Here is a 17,443-nt window from a genome sequence, read left to right as displayed (position 1 = left end):
GCCTTCCCTCCAACTCAATGATATCACTAGGGTCCATCCAATTCAAATCTTTCCTAACTTGTTGCAAGAGCTCCGCATAGCTAGGACTACTATCAAACACAATGTCAAGCTCATCCGGGTCCGGTTCTTTATTGCCTTTCAAAAAGGCGTCTTTGTCCCCATGATGAACAAACACACATGTTCTTCTCATCCCTATAAGCAATGAACACAAGGTAACATTGCTTCCATGAGTACTAATCCATGGATTAACACCGAATACAAACCCTAGTATATATATATAAAACAACAACCCTAACCCTAACCATAACCCTAACCCTAAACCTAACCCTAACCATAACCCTAGCCCTAAACCTAAACCTAGCACCAACATAAGAACACCCATAAGAATAACCCTAGCATACTAACAAAACCTAATCATAGAAATTGGCAAACAAACATCTCACATCTCCATGCAAATCTCTAGATCCAAACTAAACTAGGGTTTCCCCAAACTACCAACAAATGAGCAATGGGAGAACTTTACTTCGATCAAAACAAGGGGATCGGAGATTATTACCTTGAGGGAGGGTTTGACTTCGAAATCCACGGACAAATTCTTCAAATTTGCAAGATTTGGAAGAAGATTTGAGAGGGGGGAGAGTGGGAGAGGGGGCAAAGCTCGGGGAGAGAGTGAGAGAGTGTGTGGTGGGGGGGGGGGTGGGGGAGGGGGCCCAGCCAAGTGGCTGGATAAGTCACAGTGCAGGTGCAGCGCCTAGCTCGGAGGCGTTGCACGGCTGGGTGCGGGCCCGTGGGCTGCCACGGTGGACAGTGGTGCAATGCCCCGGAGCTAGGCGCTGCACCGTAGGGTGTGGCGCCGGCGTGGCGGGCGCTACACAAAAGGGTTAGGGGTGTGAAATAGTTTCGGAACCAGTTCATTCTGTGATTTGCTTTCGATTATAGGTTAACGTTGTCAAATTTGCCCCACAAATTCCTTGCAGCTTTCGTTTGAGCCCGACAAGTTGTTTCGGCACGACACAGGCAACGACATGAGTTCATCTTGTATCTCACAGGGTACTATTCCACTGCACTGCGTATTGACTGGCTCAAATGGCACGATTTTACATGTATTATGACAACAAGAACACGAAGAACAAAACTAATTACCCCAGCTGCCAACGAGGGAGGAGCGGGACGACATGACCACAAATTAACCGACGTCCCTACTGCTCCACCGATTCTCCTCGGTACCTCTAGGGAGCTACGAGTCGGACGATGTGACGGTGGAGGAGGAGCCGGCGGTCATAGGGGTCATGTCCATCGGGTAGCTCCCGAGCACCCGCAGGAACGACGTGAACTCCTGGACCTCGGCCAGCGCGTTCTGCGCCCGCGGCTCCGCCAGGGACGCCTGGAAGTCCACGTAGAACATGTACTCGAAATGCTTCGCCGTGCCGCGGTTGGCGTCGTCCACCAGGCGGATGGGGCGGTGGCGGTGCGGCCGGCTCTCGATCTTGGTCAGCGTGATGTCGCGGAAGGCGAAGGCGGAGAGCACCTTGAAGAGCACGGAGGTGCCCTCCTTGTCGTGCGCGAACACGATGCTGGTCTTGAACGGCCGGTCCGTACGCGGCACGATGGGCTCCCTGGCCAGCATCACGAACCGGGTCACGTTGCCGCAGTCGTCCTGGATGCCGTCCGCGAGGATCTCCATGCCGTACAGCTCGGCGGCGCGGGACGACGCGATGGCGGCCGTGTCGCGGAGGCCGTTGTTGGCCACGTACTCGGCGGCGCCGGCGGTGTCGTCGAAGGCCTCGCGGACGACGTTGAGGCCCATGCGGGTGATGGTGTGCTCGCACTGCGCCAGCGCCTGCGGGTGGCTGATCACGCGGGTGATGTTCTCCTTGCGCACGCCCGGGAGAGCCAGGAGGCAGTGGTGCACGGGGAGCTGCACCTCGCCCACGATGTGGAGGCGGTGGCGGAGCAGGAGGTCGTAGTTGCGGTGGATGCTGCCGCCGAGCGAGTTCTCCACGGGGAGCACGGCGCGGTCCGCGATCCAGAGCTCCACGGCCTGGAACGCCACCTCGAACTGGTCGCAGGGGATGGCGTCGCAGCCCGGGTAGGCCTTGCCGGCCGCCTTCTCGCTGTACGCGCCCGGCACGCCCTGGTACGCCACGCGCAGCTCCGAGCCGTGCATCGGCGCCGGGGACAGGTCGGCGATCCGCAGCGGCGCCGGCAGGTTCTTGGCAACGCCGTTAACACCGCTCACGGGGATCAAATCGAGCACCGCCCCGTTGGGGGCCGGCGCCGGCGCGGCGTGGCCGTTGACGGAGTGGGGGCCGAGCGCGGCCACCTTGCTGGAGAGGACGGCACAGTTGCTGAGCCACTCGGTCCGGCCGCCGACGGCCGCGCCAAGCGAGCACCTGACCACGCGGGCGCCCCTCCCCGGAGCGTGGATTGCCAGCCTGGGATTCTGCCCGGCGGGCGCCTTGATGAAACTCGCGGCAGCCATGACCAGTAACGGCGCCGATTAGCTAGCTGTTGGTCCGTTTCTTGGCTTGGAAATCTGTCGATGCCGATGGCGCCGGGTAACTAAAGGTAAATAAACGAGAAACTAAAACTAGCAGGTAGTAATTGAGTAAGCTTCGATGGGGGAAGCTGAGAGGTGGAAGGGGAGGGCGGAAGGGGATATATAGGTGGCGATTGGTTGGTTTGTGTTGAGGACTTGAGCTGTGTATCGGGGGTTGGTGTGGTGGCCTGGTGGGGACGCGTGGGCTCACGACTCAGGACTGATACCACAGGGGGGTTGGTTGGGTCAGCGTCAAATCAACATGTGTATCTTTTCCGGTAAAAAATATCGAGACGTCTTGGCCTGCTTCACCAACCAACTGAGCCCGACCGAGGGGCAGGGGTAGAACTAGAAGAAACTGAAGGAGAACGTGGTGTGCATCCCCCCTTCCCCTTGTGGTCGCGTGCGCCGGCTGCTTGTAGCCGCGCCCGCCTGCCTCCCCTTTTCGCCGTTGCTTCTTGGATCGCCCGGCGAATCACGGCGCCAGGTGCGTGCCAAGTACAGTGAAGACTGCGCTGCGCTGGATCGGATGCTTATCTAGATTGCCTTGTGTTGTTCTCTTGGGATGAGGCAGATATTTTTCTTTATTAATTTCAGACGATGAATCCCTCCAACAAAACATTAAACATGGCGAGGGGTAATAATTCATGGACATTATGTTATCCATCCATATAAATAGATATTTTCCCAGGTATCCATTTAGATATTTACTTTCTTCAAATTAGCACATGATTCCCCCCCCCCCCCCCCTTACTCTGTATCTCCGAACTAACATTTGGTTCATTGTTTTTGAGATAGCTCACCATTAGTGCCGAATGGAAAACTGACATGTGGTTCTATTGTAAGTATACATATGCATAGTGAACTTTATGCTCATGAGCTAGTTAGAAACGACTTCGTAAACCCCCGCTGAAAAAGGAACTACTTAGTAGAAAGTTCTTTCCGAAGCAAAGAATAGGACTTCCTCTTGCATAATTTTTAGATACTTTTGTTAATTGTACAAAGGAGAAAGAAAAGACTTCGGATTTGATCAAATCCATCACCTGTGGATTATTAACATCTCTAGACTTAACTACCCCTCAAAGAAAATCTCTAGATTTAACCATAGGATTCAGTCCGTAATACCTAAAACCAAGGATGGTAAGCAAATCCATAATTTTAGCCATATATGCTCTTAAATGCTAGTTCCAAAATTATTACAAATATCCTTAAGAATATCTTGAGTTGGGTGGTTTCTCCTGTAGTGCCACATGTCCAAACTTCCTTCATTAAGGGAACATACATCATGGAGGGTGTTGTGGTCTTGCGTGAAGCTTCAAGTAAAATACATCATGAAAAATATCATGCTTTGTTATTCAAAGTGGATTTTGAAAAAATATAATAAAATCAAGTTGCTCTTTATCCATAAAATGCTAACCTTGGAAGCCCCCCCCCCCCCCCAAGTGGTGTGATTGGATTGTGACCACATCAGGGGTGGGCATGTGGACGTTAAAGTGAATGATCAGATTGGACCGACAAGGTCATCTCCCACTAGGTATGCCCATGGTGACCTAAACCCAATAGAAACCCATGGGGGGCCAAGCCCACATTCTCCAGGTACAAATGTTGCAACCAATGTGATGAAGGTTTAGTCACTCAAGGCACATTGCCCGAGTGAAGATTCCCATCACTTGACTCTGGTCAAAAGGAACGTGTCTTCACTTGGATAGAAGCAGTTCAACCGCTAGAGGCATTAGAGGATGTTTCCAAGCCTTCAATCTTTGCGTTACCTTAGCTTTATATCGTCAGTTCCTAGTAATAACCCAGATGTAATTATTTGGACTTAAACTCACCCGTGACGTAGAAGGAGGCCGGGGCTAGTGAACTCTGTAGAAGCACCCCTACCAGCACACGGTTACGGGTTTGGACATCTGTACTCACAAACTCATATGCAAGAACTCTCTCCCCAGAGAACAGGACTATGTTTTTTTACCTACACTGCGAGGGGGTTGAACCTATATACATCCTTGCGCCACCCCTTGCGTCTCGCTTGATCAGGCCTCGTTCCTGCCCCTATCTCACTCTTAGATTTCACACAACGACATGGACCCTATTTCAAATCATATAAGGGCTAAGACATTGGGATTCTATATCTCCTCTCCTTTTCTATTTAACATTCAGTGTCTTAGTCATTATCATGGATAGGGCTAGACTGCATGGTGTGGTAAAAGGGTTGTTTGGAGAGGTTATTAGCCATGGCGTCAATATGTTGCAATATGCAGATGACATCATATTCTCGATGCATGATGACATAGAAAGCGCTAAACACACAATTTACATTAATGTTCTTTGAGAAATTGTATGGGTTGACCATATATTTCCATTAGAGTCTTTTTTTGAACCCCCCATATATTAATTAATTAAACAAAAGGTTATTACAATCATTCATTACAACATACGCCATGCAAGGCGGGACAGAGTTAACGAGCAACATGTCGGATCTACTATTAAAATTAAACTTAGCAATCTCATGTGCCACCTCATTGGCATGCTGATTTATTTTCGAAAAACTCAAATTTCGGAACACCTTGGCAATACTCAGAGCCTCTTTCTTAAGATCAACAAGAGCGGATCTATCAAGCTTCTCATTTGTAAGGAAAGAATGTATAAAAGCACAATCAGTCTCCAAAATAATAGACTGGTGAAGGGTAATGTCGATATAAAGACCTGCTAGGCAGGAGTGAAGCTCAGCTTCACTGACACAAGTACACTGAACAATAAAATCCCACGATGACATTATAATTATGCGAGAAGAATTCCTAGCAACAACCCCTACACCGGCAACGTTAATACTCTCCACGAAACTAGCATCGACATTGATCTCGATATAATCTGCAGGAGGCGATTTCCACACCACATGCTCTTTCACCGGTGCATCCACAATAACACCTCCCACCTTTTTATTACCTTTGTTGCGAGAGTCCAACTGAATAGCGTTGTGGTGGCCGTGTAAGAGTACACATAATTTTTCAAGAAAATGTTGAGTTAGTAATGGATTCCTTGATGGGAAACGTTGCATGAAAATCAAGAATTTTCCTACGAATCACCCAAGATCTATCTATGAGAAACATAGCAACGAGAGGGGAGAGTGTGTCCACGTACCCTCTTAGACTATTTAGAGGAAGCGTATATTACGCGGCTGATGTAGTAGTAGTCTTCACGATCCAATCATGATCCAATCCGATGAAGTACCAAACGGACGACGCCTCCGTGTTCACCACACGTGCAGCTCGATGGCGTCTCCTCCTTTTTGATCCAGCAAGCAAGGGTGGAGAAGTAGATGGGATCTCAACCAGCACGATGGCGTGGTGGAGATGGTGGTGGTGTAGTGCCGGCATGGCTCCACCAAACGCTGCTAGAACCAACCCGAGGAGAAAACAGAGCTATGGGAGAGGTAGGGCTGCCGCCGGGGCATGGGAATTGGTGTGTTCAGCCCCTCCCTCTCCCCCACTATATATAGGAGGCAAGGAGGAGGGCTGGGTCGCAGCCCTAGCCCCTCCTCCAAGGAGGGGAGGCGGCCAAGGGAGGAGTTCTCCCTCCCCAAGGCATCTGGGGGGTGCCTTCCCCCTTAGGACTCTTCCTCCTCCACCTCTCCTGGCGCATGGGCCTCTTAGGGCTGGTGCCCCTGGCCCATGTAGGCTAGGGAGCCCCCTACAGCTCATGTGAGCCCCCGGACCTCTTTTGGCACTCCCGGTACAATACCGATAATGCCCGAAACTTATTCGGCGACCAAAACAGGACTTCCTATATATAAATCTTTACCTCCGGACAATTCCGGAGCTCCTCGTAACGTCCAGGATCTCATCCGGGACTCCGAACAACATTCGGTCACCAATGCACATATCCCAATATTACGCTAGCGTCACCGAGCGTTAAGCGTGCGAACCCTGCGGGTTCGTGAATCATGTAGACATGACGGAGACACCTCTCCGTTCAATAACCAATAGCAAGACCTGGATGCCCATATTGGTTCCCACATATTCCATGAAGATCTTTTATTGGTTGAACCACGATATCGAGGATTCGGGTAATCCCTATGCAGTTCCCTTTGTCCAGCGATATGTTACTTGCCCGAGATTCGATCGTCGGTATCTCCATACCTAGTTCAATATCATTACAGACAAGTCTCTTTACCCGTTCCATAGTACAAGATCCCGTGACTAACTCATTAGCCACATTGCTTGTGAGCTCTTTGCAATGTTGTATTACTGAAAGGGCCCAGAGATATCTCTGTCATACGGAGTGACAAATCCCAGTCTCAATCCATGAAACTCAACAGACACCTTCGAAGATACCTGTAGAGCACCTTTATGATCACCCAATTATGAAGTGATGTTCGATAGAACACAAGGTATTCCTTCGGTATCCGGGAGTTGCATGATCTCATGGTCTTAGGAATAGATACTTGACATGAAGAAAGTTGTAGCAAAAAGTAAAGTGATACGATAATATCTGATACATCCATTTTGTATCATGTTTTCCTACTGTTATTTATATTGTTTTTATGGATAATAATGCTTTTTGGAGTATTTCTAATGCCTTTTCTCTCATAATATGCAAGGTTCACACAAAGAGGGAGAATACTGGCAGTTGGAAACCTGGACCTGAAAAAGCTACGTCGGGCTACCTATTCTGCAGAACTCCAAATGAGCTGAAACTTCACGGAGATTTTTTATGGAATACATAAGAAATATTGGAGCCAATAAGTACTAGAGGGGGCCCACCAGGTGGGCACAACCTACCTGGGCGCGCCAGGGAGCCCAAGCGCGCCCTGGTGGGTTGTGCCCTCCTCGGCCCACCTCCGGTGCCCCTCTTCTGGTATATAAGTCATTTTGACCTAGAAAAAATAAGGGGAGGACTTTCGGGACGAAGCGCCGATGTCTCGAGGCGGAACTTGGGCAGGAGCACTTTTGCCCTCCGGCGGAGCGATTCGGCCAGGGGAACTTTCCTCCCGAAGGGGGAAATCATCGTCATCATCATCACCAACAACTGTCCCATCTTGGGGAGGGTAATCTCCATCAACATCTTCAACAGCACCATCTCCTCTCAAAGCCTAGTTCATCTCTTGTGTTCAATCTTTGTACCGGAATTATAGATTGGTGCTTGTGGGTGACTAGTAGTGTTGATGACATCTTGTAGTTGATTACTATATGGTTTATTCGGTGGAAGATTATATGTTCATATCCATTATGCTATTTAATACCCCTCTGATCTTGAGCATGATTATCATTTGTGAGTAGTTACTTATGTTCTTGAGGTCACGGGAGAAATCTTGTTGCTAGTAATCATGTGAACTTGATATGTGTTCGATATTTTGATGGTATGTATGTTGTGATTCCCTTAGTGGTGTCATGTGAACGTCGACTACATGACACTTCACCATATTTGGGCCTAAGAGAATGCATTGTGGAGTACTTATTAGATGATGGGTTGCGAGAGTGACAGAAGCTTAAACCCTAGTTTATGTGCTATTCCGCAAGGGACTGATTTGGATCTAAAAGTTTAATGCTATGGTTAGATTTATTCTTAATACTTTTCTCGTAGTTGCGGATGCTTGCGAGGGGGTTAATCATAAGTAGGAGGTTTGTTCAAGTAAGAAAAGCACCTAAGCACCGGTCCACCCACATATCAAATTATCAAAGTAGCGAACACAAATCAGATCAACATGATGAAAGTGACTAGATGAAATTCTCGTGTACCCTCAAGAACGCCTTGCTTATCATAAGAGACCGTTTTGGCCTGTCCTTTGCCTCAAAAGGATTGGGCTACCTTGCTGCACTTTTGTCACCATTACCGTTACTGCTCGTTACAAATTATCTTTCTATCAAACTACTCGTTACTTATAATTTTAGTGCTTGCAGAGAATACCTTACTGAAAACTACTTGTCATTTCCTTCTGCTCCTCGTTGGGTTCGACACTCTTACTTATCGAAAGGACTACGATTGATCCCCTATACTTGTGGGTCATCAATATGCTAGGCTTATGGTTGGGTCTTGTCCATCACATCATTCTCCAATTGATGTGATCCTGTTATCAAATGATAACTCATGTCTGGTCCGGAAACCTTAACCATCTTTGATCAACGAGTTAGTCTACTAGAGGCTTACTAGGGACACGGTGTAGTTTATGTATTCACACATGTATTTAAGTTTTTGATCAATACAATTCTAGCATGAATAATAAACACTTATCATGAACGGGAAATATGATAATAACCATTTTAGTATTGCCTCTAGGGCATATTTCCCTGATACGTCTCCAACGTATCTATAATTTTTTATTGTTCCATGCTATTATATTATTTTTGGATGTTTTATATGCTATTTTATATTATTTTTGGGACTAACTTATTAACCTAGTGCCCAGTGCGAGTTTCTGTTTTTTCCTTGTTTTTGACTTTTATAGAAAAGGAATATCAAAGGGAGTCTGAACGGAATAAAACTTTACGATGATTTTTGTTGGACAAGAAGAAACCCACGAGACTTGGAGAGGAGGCCAGAAGACCCATGAGGAGGCCACAGGCTGTAGGGGCTTCCCAGGGGGGCACACTGACGGTGTCCTGGACTAGGGGGTACTCACCACGTCGTCTCCCGACCAGCTGGATCGGGCCGAGGACCCCCATGGCGGTTCACTTATGGGACACTTCGGGCAGCCCATGCCGCATACAAGGAGGATTCCACAAGACATGGCGCCCAAGACAAGGACTCCTTTAAACCCTAGGCCTCTGGTGTGTTATATAAATCGAGGCCAGGCTAGTCAATAGATCATCTCATATTCATTATTACAATCTCGTGGTAGATACATGTACTGTGTACTACACCCATATCAATACAATCAAAATCAGGATGTAGGGTATTATCTCTTTGAGAGAGCCCGAACCTGGGTAAAACCCTGTGTCAATGTTAACATCGCTCCAAGACGCCTAGCTTAGGACCCCTACTACGAGATACGCCGGATATAGAACCGACATTGGTGCTTTCATTGAGAGCCTGCTGGCAGTCGCCACGGTGCGATGGGAATTCGGATCGTCTCCGGCGCGATCTACGCATCGGAGCCGAGCTTTATGGTCGATGTCGGCATCTTTGTCGCCGGCTCGACTGGTCACCTCGGCTGGACCGAGGACCGCGCTCCACGTCAGATCATCAAGACCAGACGGTTAATTTCATCATCATCAGCTCAAATCTCAACCGATACCATGGAAAAGTCGTCCATGGAGCCTGGGAGCTCATCGTCAACATTGCCCTCGTGCGATCGCACAGTTTTTCCTGTACAACAGACTTGTTTTCGCTGCCACCGTCTCCTCGAAAGTCGATTTGATGAACCCTTTGGTGGAATTGTGCGAAATTGAGTATACAACAACCCTGTAAAATTCCGTCACCTTCCGATGGAGGAATCTCCGGAGATCTATGATATCCCGGGGGCCTATCGAGTTTGGACGGGAATCTGGACGAGTTTAGGGCGTGGTCTCCAGAGCCTAGCTCGGAGGTTATTTGGAAGATTCAACCGTTTATCTTCTGCGGAATTTCCATATCTACCACCTCTCAAAATTTCAGCTCGATCCAACTGTTCAAACTCCGGGAACCTTCCGATTAGTGCATCACTTTTCGTATCTGTTTTCTGCGCGAATATGAATCTAACCTGAGTTCATCTTTCTTCATGAACGGGATATTGGACAACCTTTTTGGAAGAATCTCTTTTCAGGGTATTGTGCATTGTTCTCAAACACGTGCCCATAAAATTTTAAGCCTTCTCTAAGGTATTCTTCACCATCATGCTGGTGTCAAACCAGTCCGGCAACATTGTTCCACAACTGCCGACCTGCGCTAGACACGTCGTCGCTTTGTTGAGCCGGCCTCAACTTCTTCGGATCATCATCTCGGCAAGCCGAACAAGAGTTCGGCATCACGAAGGATAAATCATCACCAACATTGCCGCCCCACGGATTACACGGAGCGGGCACACCGGCATCGTCGCACGGTCACTTCATAGTGCCAACATTGACCGCGTCACAAGTCACGACCTGCGTTGGCATGGCCGCACTGTTGCTTCTTCAAGCCAATGTCCATCACGCCGAACTGCTTCAACACCTCGGCTGACATGGCAGCTGCAACATCTCCTTACCGACCCGCTCCGTCACCTCGGCTAGACCGGGGGCTTCGCCATCTCTTCATCAACCTACTCCGGAGACTTCGGCGTCACCAGCCGACCAGCTTCATCATGTTAGAGACTTCGGCGTCACCAGCCGACCAGCTTCGTCATGTTAGCTGGACCGGGGGCTTTGCCTCGGCGAGCCAACCTTTGCCAACATCGCCATGCCGTCGCTTTATCGCCCATCAGACAATGGGTGTGCGGATCGAGTCCCAATTTTGGGAGTAACCTTTCTTCAGATTGCTACAACAGATAAACCAGGTGCTATTAATCCTAGTAATTTTTTCTTGCTTGGGTTTACTTTTTCCGAGGAATTATTACTTTGGTTTGTTCCATCATCTGTACACAGGTCTGTTAAGTGATGGCCGCATTAACGATGGTTGCGTGATGCTTCGGTCAGTTTCCCGTCCGCAGTTCGGCGAACGCCTCATCGGGGACCCGGACCGCCCTGTGAATACAGGCTTTGTCACACCAGCGCCCTGCACCGACACTGGCTTCGAAGCCAGGCCACATCTCTTTAAAAAAATATTTTGTGTAAATTAATTATGCAATGTTTTTCTTCTATATTTATATTATTATTTTTTGGACTGCACTATTTTACATGTGTAGGTAATCGACTTCGACTGCGTCACGCGGTCACTTTGGCAAGCCGACGCCGTCGTCCAATCGGCGTAAATCGGCTTGCGTGATCACCTTGTTGGTCGAATTGCCATACCAACATGTTCGGTTGCCTCGGGGACTTTGGCATCGCTGAGAGAGCTTTTCCTCATCGAGTGTTTGGCACATGGGCCATATTTCTTTTATTACTCACTTTGCATAAATTATTAATTATGCAACAAATTTTTATTTTATTTTATTATTATTACTATTATCTCCGGCTTGCACTATTTTCTGTGCACAGGTAAATGATCCGGGTTGGGCAGCGCTGTCACCTCGGCGTACCGACGTACCACGTCAACTCGGCTGGACCGGGGATTCGTCATCACTTCATTAACCCACACCACGGACTTCGGCGTCATACGGCCGGCCTGCTCCGTCGCCTCAGTCGGGCTGGAGGTTCCACCCCGCCACATTAGTCGTGCTATGTCGCCACTTCGGAGTGCCGAGCTCTTCGCTCCGCCACCTCGGGACCGGCTTGGGGGCCGGGACCTCGTCCCGCCGTAAGATCGGGCCGCGCATCGACACCGAGCACATTAACCAGCTAAGTGATACGTCTCCAACGTATCTATAATTTATGAAGTATTCATGCTATTATACTATCCTTCTAGGATGTTTTATATGCATTTATATGATATTTTATATGATTTTTGGGACTAACCTATTAACCTAGAGCCCAGTGCCAGTTTTTGTTTTCTCCTTGTTTTAGAGTATCACAGAAAAGGAAAACTAAACGGAGTCCAATTGATGTGCCACTTGACGGAGATCATTTTTGGACCAGAAGAAGCCCACGGAGTACCAGAAGTAGGCCCGAAGAGTCCCGGGCTGCCCACGAGGGTGGGGGCGCACCCACCCCCCTAGGGCGCGCCCCCTGCCTCGTGGACAGCCCGGAGCCCCCCAGGCAAAACTCTTCTATATATACCCAAACTTCCAGAAAGAAACCTAGATCGGGAGTTCTGCCGCCGCAAGCCTCTGTAGCCACGAGAAGTCAATCTAGGCCCTCTCCGGTACCCTGCCGATGGGGGCCATCATCACCGGTGGCCATGGAGGAGTATTCCGGAGGGGCCATCATCACCATGAAGGCCAAGGACCAGAGGGTGGAGGCCATGGAGGAGGAAGCACAAGGGGGAGAACCTCTCCTCCTCTCTTCCGGTGGCGCCGGAGTGCCATCGGGAGGGGAATCATCGCCACGGTGATCGTTTTCATCAACATCACCATCATCATCACCATCCTCATCTCTTTTACGCGGTCCACTCTCCCGCACCCCGCTGTAATCCCTACTTGAACATGGTGCTTTATGCCACATATTGTGATCCAATGATGTGTTTCCATCCTATGATGTTTTGAGTAGATATCTTTTGTCTTTGGGTTTGATTGATGATCTAGATTGGTATGAGTTGTATGTTTTATTTTGGTGCTGTCCTATGGTGCCCTCCATGTCGTGCAAGCGTGGGGGATTCCCGCTGTAGGGTGTTGCAATACGTTCATGATTCGCTTATAGTGGGTTGGTGAGTGAGTGAAACACAAACCCGAGTAAGAGGGATTGTTGCGTATGGGAATAAAGAGGACTTGATGCTTTAATGCTATGGTTGGGTTTTACCTTATTGATCTTTAGTAGTTGCAGATGCTTGCTAGAGTTCCAATCATAAGTGCATATGACCCAAGTAGAGAAAGTATGTTAGCTTATGCCTCTCCCTCATATGAAATTGCAATGATGACTACCGGTCTTGTTAACAATTGCCTAGGACAATTCCGCACACCGATCCACCATTATTCCACACTCGCTATTTATAATATTTAGTAATATATTCTAATCTTATGATAACAGCACCTACTTTTATGTTTTAGCTCTCCGATACCATACAAAGTTATCCTCTTCATACCCACAACGTAGTTTTATTTCTCGTTGCTAGTTGGAAGCAAATGTTCGGTGTACGTAGAGTCATATCAGTGGCAGATAGGGCTTGAGAGAATATTGATCTTACCTTTAGCTCCTTGTGGGTTCGACACTCCATACTTATCACTTCCACCTTTGGAAATTGCTACGATGATTCCTTGCACTTGGGGATTATCACTAAGTCGCTTCCATGCTCAGTTTTTTTAATTCTTGTTTGGTTCGACCAAACATTATATTTATGCTAAAATATGTTTGTCAAAAACGAGGTTCGTTAAAAACCACTTTTCTTTGCCCGTGTTAACTGGGGCTCTTAAATTTATATGAGCCATTTTATAATAAGTGTTCTTCTTCTAAGTCGTTGCAAAGTCTTTTTCTACCACTCCTTTCTCGACTCGAGTGTGTTGTCAATACCCGGATAGCCTGTTTTCTCTCTAGTGCCGCTCGAGTTTAGTTTGCTAAGCTGGCTTAACAAGCAGTACTCCGCCTTCGGGATAGGAGGTTGCAGCCATAGGCTGACCCACTTGAAGTCTTGAGATCGGATGTGTCATATTAATGCACGACAGAAGCACAAAAGTAAGACCAATTTTCGGATTGGCACCAAATGACTTGATTTAGTTCGGGCGTAAAGTTTTTACTGAAGTTTTTTGGTTTTCCAAGCCTATGGCACTTTTAAACTATTTGTGTGTTTCCAGCATAAGTATCGCAGTGCAACGCGGGACACCTTTAGAGATTCTGTAAAAACATTCTCGGATATTGCTATATATGCATCGGTTTCGAATTGTGTCTTCGGTCAATACTTGGGTTGCCCGAATCCTGTGCTTGCCTCCTATGTCCCGCTTTGTTCAGCTAGGTGTGCAAAGGGAGAACGACTGTGATTGTGCTTCCAGCTCGAATGGTTGAGCACCTCAGTGGAGAAAGCCGAAAACTGACTGTCACAATGGGCGTAAACTGGTGAGCGATCCGATGATGGTGTCAAACTTTAGATCGATACTGATTACCCCGTGATAAACAATGGGCCTTTCATAACATTGGCCGAAGTGTTAATGGCTAGACTTCGGTCGGTGCCGAACACTAACCAGGGGCTCATAGCTAGCTTCCCCAGTTTAAAGCTCCTATGACTAAGTGAAAGTTATAAAGCCCGCATATCTGATTGCCTTGTTTCCGCTAACACACCCGCCTCCGGGCACCGAGGCGTCGACTAAGGGTTGTCTTGTTACTATGAAAACATCCTGCGTAGCATCTACAAAGGGGTAGAAGCTGACGATGGGCCACTTCCAAATGATAAACGGTCGCAACGGAGTCCAAATAAGTGTATATCATTAGTGTTTGTATTCATTATACAAGTGTTGCCTTCCGTAATTATCATTATAAAGCCATAAATATGCATCAAATTTGACTTAAGATTTTGGCCAAGCTGGGTTGCCTGGCTCCTGTGTTTAACCCTATGTTCCCGATTGTTCGGCTAGGGGGTAAAGGGAGCACCTCTGTGATTGTTACTACTGGGTCATCCGGATTAGTACCACAGACTGGGTGAAGCCGAAAGCTAGCTTTAAGAATATAATTGGTCGGCAACGACGGAAGTGAAAATTTAGGTTCGCTAAAGACCACATAGTTCGGGAACTTTCCCCACACTAAATCCTCAATATTTTTCTCCCACATTGATCGGAGGTGAGGTTTCATGATCATGGTCGGCATGACAACCCAAAGAAAGGAACCGATAGCGGAACTATTTTCTTTGGAAGATGTTTCTCACATTAAATACTAATATAACATTCTGTCTGCATACCTTTGTTTATAAAACCGTATGGCCGGATTGCCTTGTTTGTCGTAAATCTTTGCCCTCATAAAGGCTTTATAAAGTGGCACAAACACTCCTCAGCTACTGGCCGAGGAGGTTGAAGCCGATGGTCGGTCAACAAAGTTTTGTACAGTGCAGATCTAAGCATTAATGATGTAGAGTACTTGGATACATAGAATCATTACACATAATTTGTGATTTTACTCTGGACATCGATCCTTAATTCGGCCACTCGTGCCCACATTAAGGCTCGGGGGCTACTGGGCTTCAGGCTTATCATTTACTAATATTAAAGGGGCAGATCGATCCCCTGATCTGGTGTTGCCACCCGACCAGTGTCTCGGGGGCTACTGCATTGCCTATTCAATACAGATAATTCGAAGTGCTCAGTGTTCGGCTTGACCGAACTATGGGCAAACGCATCTTCGGATAACAATAGGAACTATCTAGGACCTATCCGGCGTCAAGCTAATTATATTACGGGGCACGGGGAGGCGAGAACCACCGCTTTTAGGAAAGAAGCCTACAATTTGTGCGACTTCTCGAGACCCTCTCTCAAGGGCTCATTCGCCAATCACTATATCCTCTAATGTGCATCTCAGTTTTTAGGCCGACACACACACCTTGAGGGTTACTGGCTATATATCTCGTCAGTAAATAAATTGCATCAATCAGAAATAGAATCCGCAAACAATCAGCCCAAGCCCGAGGTGGTGCATCATCTCGGAAGCAGTCCGACATAAAGCTCGGATGCAAGTGGCTGGCTCTATAGAGGGCATTTCCGGCATTAAGCTTGGCTAAACTTTTTCGACTTTTTGAGCCAAGGTGATCTATGACACCTCGGATATAGTCCGGCGTTGGAGCTCGGATACTCTCCGGCGTTGGAGCTCGGATGCAGATCGGCGTGGGAGCTCGGATGCAAAAAGACACCTCGGATGCAGTCCAACATTAGAGCCTGGATACAGTCCGGCATTGGAGCTCGGACGCGAGAGGGTACCGCCGCACGAGAAACACTTCAAACCCGAGGTGTGGTGTAAAAATAACAAGGCATTGATAAAGACCGATAACTTAAAGGGGCTCCTCAGATACCCGACGTGTAAACTCTTCGGATTCACTTCGTCGATCCTCAAAATCGAAGATAAGAAGATTTGTTGGACCAGTTTTCAAGACCGACGACCGAAGATGAAGAACAGTTCGGAACAATCGAGGAGCGTCCCCAACTTGAAGACCGGTTCAGGGGGCTACTGACGGTGTCCTGGACTAGGGGGTACTCACCACGTCGTCTCCCGACCAGCTGGACCGGGCCGAGGACCCCCATGGCGGTTCACTTATGGGCCACTTCGGGCAGCCCATGCTGCATACAAGGAGGATTCCACAAGACTTGGCGCCCAAGACAAGGACTCCTCTAAACCCTAGGCCTCCGGTGTGTTAAATAAATCGAGGAAAGGCTACTCAATAGATCATCTCATATTCATTACTACAATCTCGTGGTAGACACATGTACTCTGTACTACACCCATATCAATACAATCAAAAGCAGGATGTAGGGTATTATCTCTTCGAGAGAGCCCGAACCTGGGTAAAACCATGTGTCCATGTTACCATTGCTCCAAGACGCCTAGCTTAGGACCCCTACTACGAGATACACCGGATATAGAACCGACACACGCCCCTAGGGCTTGTGCCCCCCCGTAGACCTTCCAACCCTAATCTTCATTGTATAAATACCCAAATATTCCCTCTACACCAGAAGTGTCCACAAAAATACTTTTCCGCCACCGCAAGCTTCTGTTCTCATGAGATCCCATCTTGGAGCCTTTTTCGGCACTCCGCCGGAGGGGGATTCGATCACGGAGGGCCTCTACACCAACCTTGCTGCCCTTTGGATGATGTGTGAGTAGTTCACCACAGACCTACGGGTCCATAGCTAGTAGCTAGATGGCTTCTTCTCTCTCTTTGATCTTCAATACAATGTTATCCTCGATGTTCTTGGAGATCTATTCGATGTAATCTTCTTTTGCGGTGCGTTTGTTGAGATCCGGTGAATTGTGGATTTATGACCAGATTATCTATGAATATTATTTGAGTCTTCTCTGAACTCTTTTATGCATGATTGAGATAGCTTTGTATTTCTGGATTTGGCAGTTCTGGAGCTGCTTGAGTTTGCTCAATCCAACAAGCTTGAGTTTACTCAATTCGGAGCTCATATGCAGAAGTTTTGGCAGTTCTGGATTTGGGGCTTGCTTGATGCACCCCTGCGGTAGTACCGCTCTGGGCAGCGGTAGTACCGCTTGTAAGCGGTAGTACCGTCCCTGTCGGGCGGTAGTACCTTCCCTGTCGGGCGGTAGTACCGCTTATAAGCGG

General features: G+C 48.0%; 1 protein-coding gene across 1 annotated transcript; it reads right to left on the bottom strand.

Annotated features, from left to right (window-relative positions):
- Window positions 1-1,039: 1,039 nt before the first annotated feature.
- Window positions 1,040-2,643, bottom strand: LOC123053220 (arogenate dehydratase/prephenate dehydratase 6, chloroplastic). Its single transcript, XM_044476660.1, has one exon. It carries the CDS (start codon window positions 2,480-2,482, stop codon window positions 1,238-1,240), a length of 1,245 nt encoding a protein of 414 aa, XP_044332595.1. The 5' UTR covers window positions 2,483-2,643; the 3' UTR covers window positions 1,040-1,237.
- Between the last annotated feature and the right edge of the window lie 14,800 nt (window positions 2,644-17,443).

The sequence above is a fragment of the Triticum aestivum genome, chromosome 2D, assembly GCF_018294505.1.
Source record: "Triticum aestivum cultivar Chinese Spring chromosome 2D, IWGSC CS RefSeq v2.1, whole genome shotgun sequence".
NCBI classification, from domain to species: domain Eukaryota; kingdom Viridiplantae; phylum Streptophyta; class Magnoliopsida; order Poales; family Poaceae; genus Triticum; species Triticum aestivum.
This window is presented reverse-complemented; position numbering and strand designations above follow the sequence as displayed.

Excerpts from the sequence above, each read along its gene's own strand:
- LOC123053220 (XM_044476660.1), bottom strand. The coding sequence starts at position 2,482 with ATGGCTGCCGCGAGTTTCATCAAGGCGCCCGCCGGGCAGAATCCCAGG.